At 52.6% G+C, this 3,380-nt stretch overlaps 1 protein-coding gene across 1 annotated transcript; it reads left to right on the top strand.

The window, feature by feature from the left end:
- Nucleotides 1-539: 539 nt before the first annotated feature.
- LOC135977654 (uncharacterized) lies at nt 540-3,100 on the top strand. Its single transcript, XM_065578856.1, has 2 exons — nt 540-1,520; nt 2,515-3,100. The coding sequence occupies exons 1-2, from the start codon at nt 944-946 to the stop codon at nt 2,988-2,990; spliced, it is 1,053 nt and encodes a 350-aa protein (XP_065434928.1). The 5' UTR covers nt 540-943; the 3' UTR covers nt 2,991-3,100.
- The last annotated feature ends 280 nt before the right edge of the window (nt 3,101-3,380 follow it).

The raw sequence follows: 3,380 nt of genomic DNA, 5'->3' as shown, positions 1-3,380 counted from the left end.
ATACTACACTCAGTGTTTCCAAAAGTAGGAGACTTTCTGGCCAGAAGAGACCTTTACAGCATCTCATCTAACCCCCTCCATATCATAGGCTTCCAGTATAGTACAATAGTTACTTTTTGGGCACACACATTCCAGAAAGGCATCTAGTCTTCAATCAATGACATCAAGAGTTGGAGAATCCACCACTTTCCCTTTTAGTGAGTGCCAGGGGGCTCCATTTCCCCTTCCACTAGCTCCCCATTTACAGTGAGCCAGAGCAGTACCTGCAGCCGGGAGAGGGAGTTGCTAAGGCCTCAGAGGAACAGCCCCTGCAGTGTCTCAGGCACATGGCGTAAGTGCCGGATGATGCGGAGCTGGTGCATCCCTTTGGCCGTGACGTCCTCCTCCTGCAAGGGAACGAGAACCTGTCAGAGACTCAAATGCCCCGAGGAATCAGGGGCAATTAAGGACACCTGGAACCAGTAGTATTTACACCCAGCACCTGCCCACCACTGAGGGATGAATTCACCTCCTGAACCCCAGAATGGAGTCGTCTTCTCCTTTCTAGGGCCTGGTCTACACTAGGCGTTTATGTCGAAGTTAGCGCCGTTAAATCGAATTAACCCTGCACCCGTCCACACTGCGATGCTATTTAGTTCGACATAGAGGTCTCTTTAATTCGACTTCTGTACTCCTCCCCGACGAGGGGAGTAGCGCTAAATTCGACATGGCCATGTCGAATTAGGCTAGGTGTGGATGGAAATCGACGCTAATAGCTCCGGGAGCTATCCCACAGTGCACCACTCTGTTGACGCTCTGGACAGCAGTGCGAGCTCGGATGCTCTGACCAGCCACACAGGAAAAGCCCCGGGAAAATTTGAATTTGAATTCCTTTTCCTGTCTGGCCAGTTTGAATCTCATTTCCTGTCTGGACATCGTGGCGAGCACAGCAGCACTGGCAACGATGCAGAGCTCTCCAGCAGTGATGGCCATGCAGTCTGTGAATAGAAAGAGAGCCCCAGCATGGACTGATCGTGAAGTCTTGGATCTCATCGCTGTGTGGGGCGATGAGTCCGTGCTTTCCGAGCTGCGATCCAAAAGAAGGAATGCAAAGATCTACGAGAAGATCTCTAAAGACATGGCAGAGAGAGGATACAGCCGGGATGCAACGCAGTGCCGCGTGAAAATCAAGGAGCTGAGACAAGGCTACCAGAAGACCAAAGAGGCAAACGGACGCTCCGGATCCCATCCCCAGACATCCCGTTTCTACGAGGCACTGCATTCCATCCTCGGTGCTGCCGCCACCACTACCCCACCAGTGACCGTGGACTCTGAGGATGGGATACTGTCCACGGCCGGTTCCTCAGACATGTTAGGGGACGGGGAAGATGAGGAAGGAGATGAGGAGGGCGAGGCAGTTGGCAGCTCTCACAACGCTGATTTCCCCGACAGCCAGGATCTCTTCATCACCCTTACAGAGATCCCCTACGAAGCGTCCCCAGCCATTACCCCGGACACAGAATCTGGTGAAGGATCAGCCAGTAAGTGTTGTAAACATCTAAACATTTATTTTTAACAAAACAGGAATATTAACAATTAAAAGAATGGGTTGTTCATGATTAGTGTGCCCTAGGCGCTTAACGGTTTAGTAAGGGGCAGTGCAAGTTTTGAAAAGAAATCTAGCAATGTCCGGTTTTCAGTGATTGTCCTGCACAAGCCGCTCTACTGTGTATTCCCTGCTACTGCAGCTACAGTAAAATGCGGTCTATATGTGCGGGGATAGAGCAGTAATCCTCCTGGGACATCTCGATGAAGCTCTCCTGGAGGTAACTTGAAAGCCGTTGCATGAGGTTCTTGGGGAGAGCGGCCTTATTGGGTCCTCCGAAGTACGACACGTTGCCGCGCCACGAGATTATCAGGTACTCGGGGATCATTGCTCTGCACAGCAGGGCGGCATACGGCCCTGGTCTTTGGAGGCTTTCCCGGAGCATTCTCTCTTTGTCGCTCTCGGAGATCCTCATCAGGGTGATGTCGGCCATGGTGACCTGCTTTTAATTAGGTAGGGGAATGTTAGTGTTGGGACTGCTTTCCCGTTCCTTTACAGAACTGTCACCGCTGGTTTGCAGCCACGCGGTGGAGGCGGGAGAGGGGCAGCCGAAAGGGATCATTCCCGGGGACAGCCGCGAGGGGGTGGGACAGGGGCAGAGTTCCCGCTTGCCGGATTGCTGGCAGCAGGGACTGACATTGATTTAAATGTGAAATGAGGCCAGTGGTAATATAAAAGTTTTAAACTGCCACAAGTGTACGGCTTACCATGTCTGCCTGCAACAGAAATTCCGTTGTGCTGCCTCGCTTCTCAAATGTGCTGTTCAAGACCCCAGGCACAGAATGCGAAGGCCGAGAATTCGACCTTGTGCTGAGTGCGCATGTGAAAGGTGCTGTGCATGGTCTTGTTCACAGAGAAAGACTATGTTCTTTGTTCACAACTACATTTATCTTTCAGAGGAATTCACTCCCTTTTTCCCATTTCCACAGCCCCGTCTGCGACTGTCTCACAACCTAGCCTGGAATCACACTCCCAGAGGCTAGCGCGGATTAGGCGTAGGAAGAAGAGGACACGGGAGGACATGTTCTCTGAGCTTATGGCCTCTTCCCAAGCCCAGGCAGCACAGCAGACCCAGTGGCGGGAGAACTTGACCCGAATGCACCAAGCCAACATGGATCGGGAGGAGAGGTGGCGGCAGGAAGACCAGCAGGCGACTCTAACGCTGCTTGGACTACTGAGGGAGCAAACGGACACGCTCCGGCGCCTTGTGGATGTTCTGCAGGAACGGAGGCAGGAGGACAGAGCCCCGCTGCAGTCCATCTCTAACCGCCCTCCCCCGCCACCAAGTCCCATACCCACCTCACCCAAAGTGCAAAGAAGGAGAGGCGGCAGAGTCCCTGCTAACTCTCACTCCACCCCTGCAGAGAGCTCTAGTAGCAGAAGGCTCTCATTTCCCAAAATTTGAAAAGTTCTTTCCTTCCCGCCTGACACAAGCCCACGTCCAAGTTTCACCTCCCAATGCCATGTGTAGTTGATAATAAAAAATTCGTTTCTGTTAACTACTGTTTCAATCATGTTCTTTTGGAGGAGGAGGGGAAAGGGGGTTGGAAATTGGACAGGACAGTCTCCTTTGGCAGGGTACATAGTCGGGGGCAGGCACAGCAGCAGGGCACATACACAGTGCAGTGATGCAGTGACTAGTTGCCCCGGTTAGTCTGGGAGGTTGTTTTGATGTAATGTTGGGGGGGGTGGGTTGCTCTGTGACTTTGTGGCGGGGGAGGGCAGTTACAGATCTTAAGCGCCGGTCCTTAGACAGGATCACAGAGCCACACAGCATGGGATCTGTAACCGTCCT

This window comes from Chrysemys picta, unplaced genomic scaffold, assembly GCF_011386835.1.
Source record: "Chrysemys picta bellii isolate R12L10 unplaced genomic scaffold, ASM1138683v2 scaf7, whole genome shotgun sequence".
Taxonomy (NCBI): Eukaryota; Metazoa; Chordata; order Testudines; family Emydidae; genus Chrysemys; species Chrysemys picta.
Note: the sequence above shows the minus strand (reverse complement) of the source record. Positions and strands in the feature narration are given on the sequence as shown.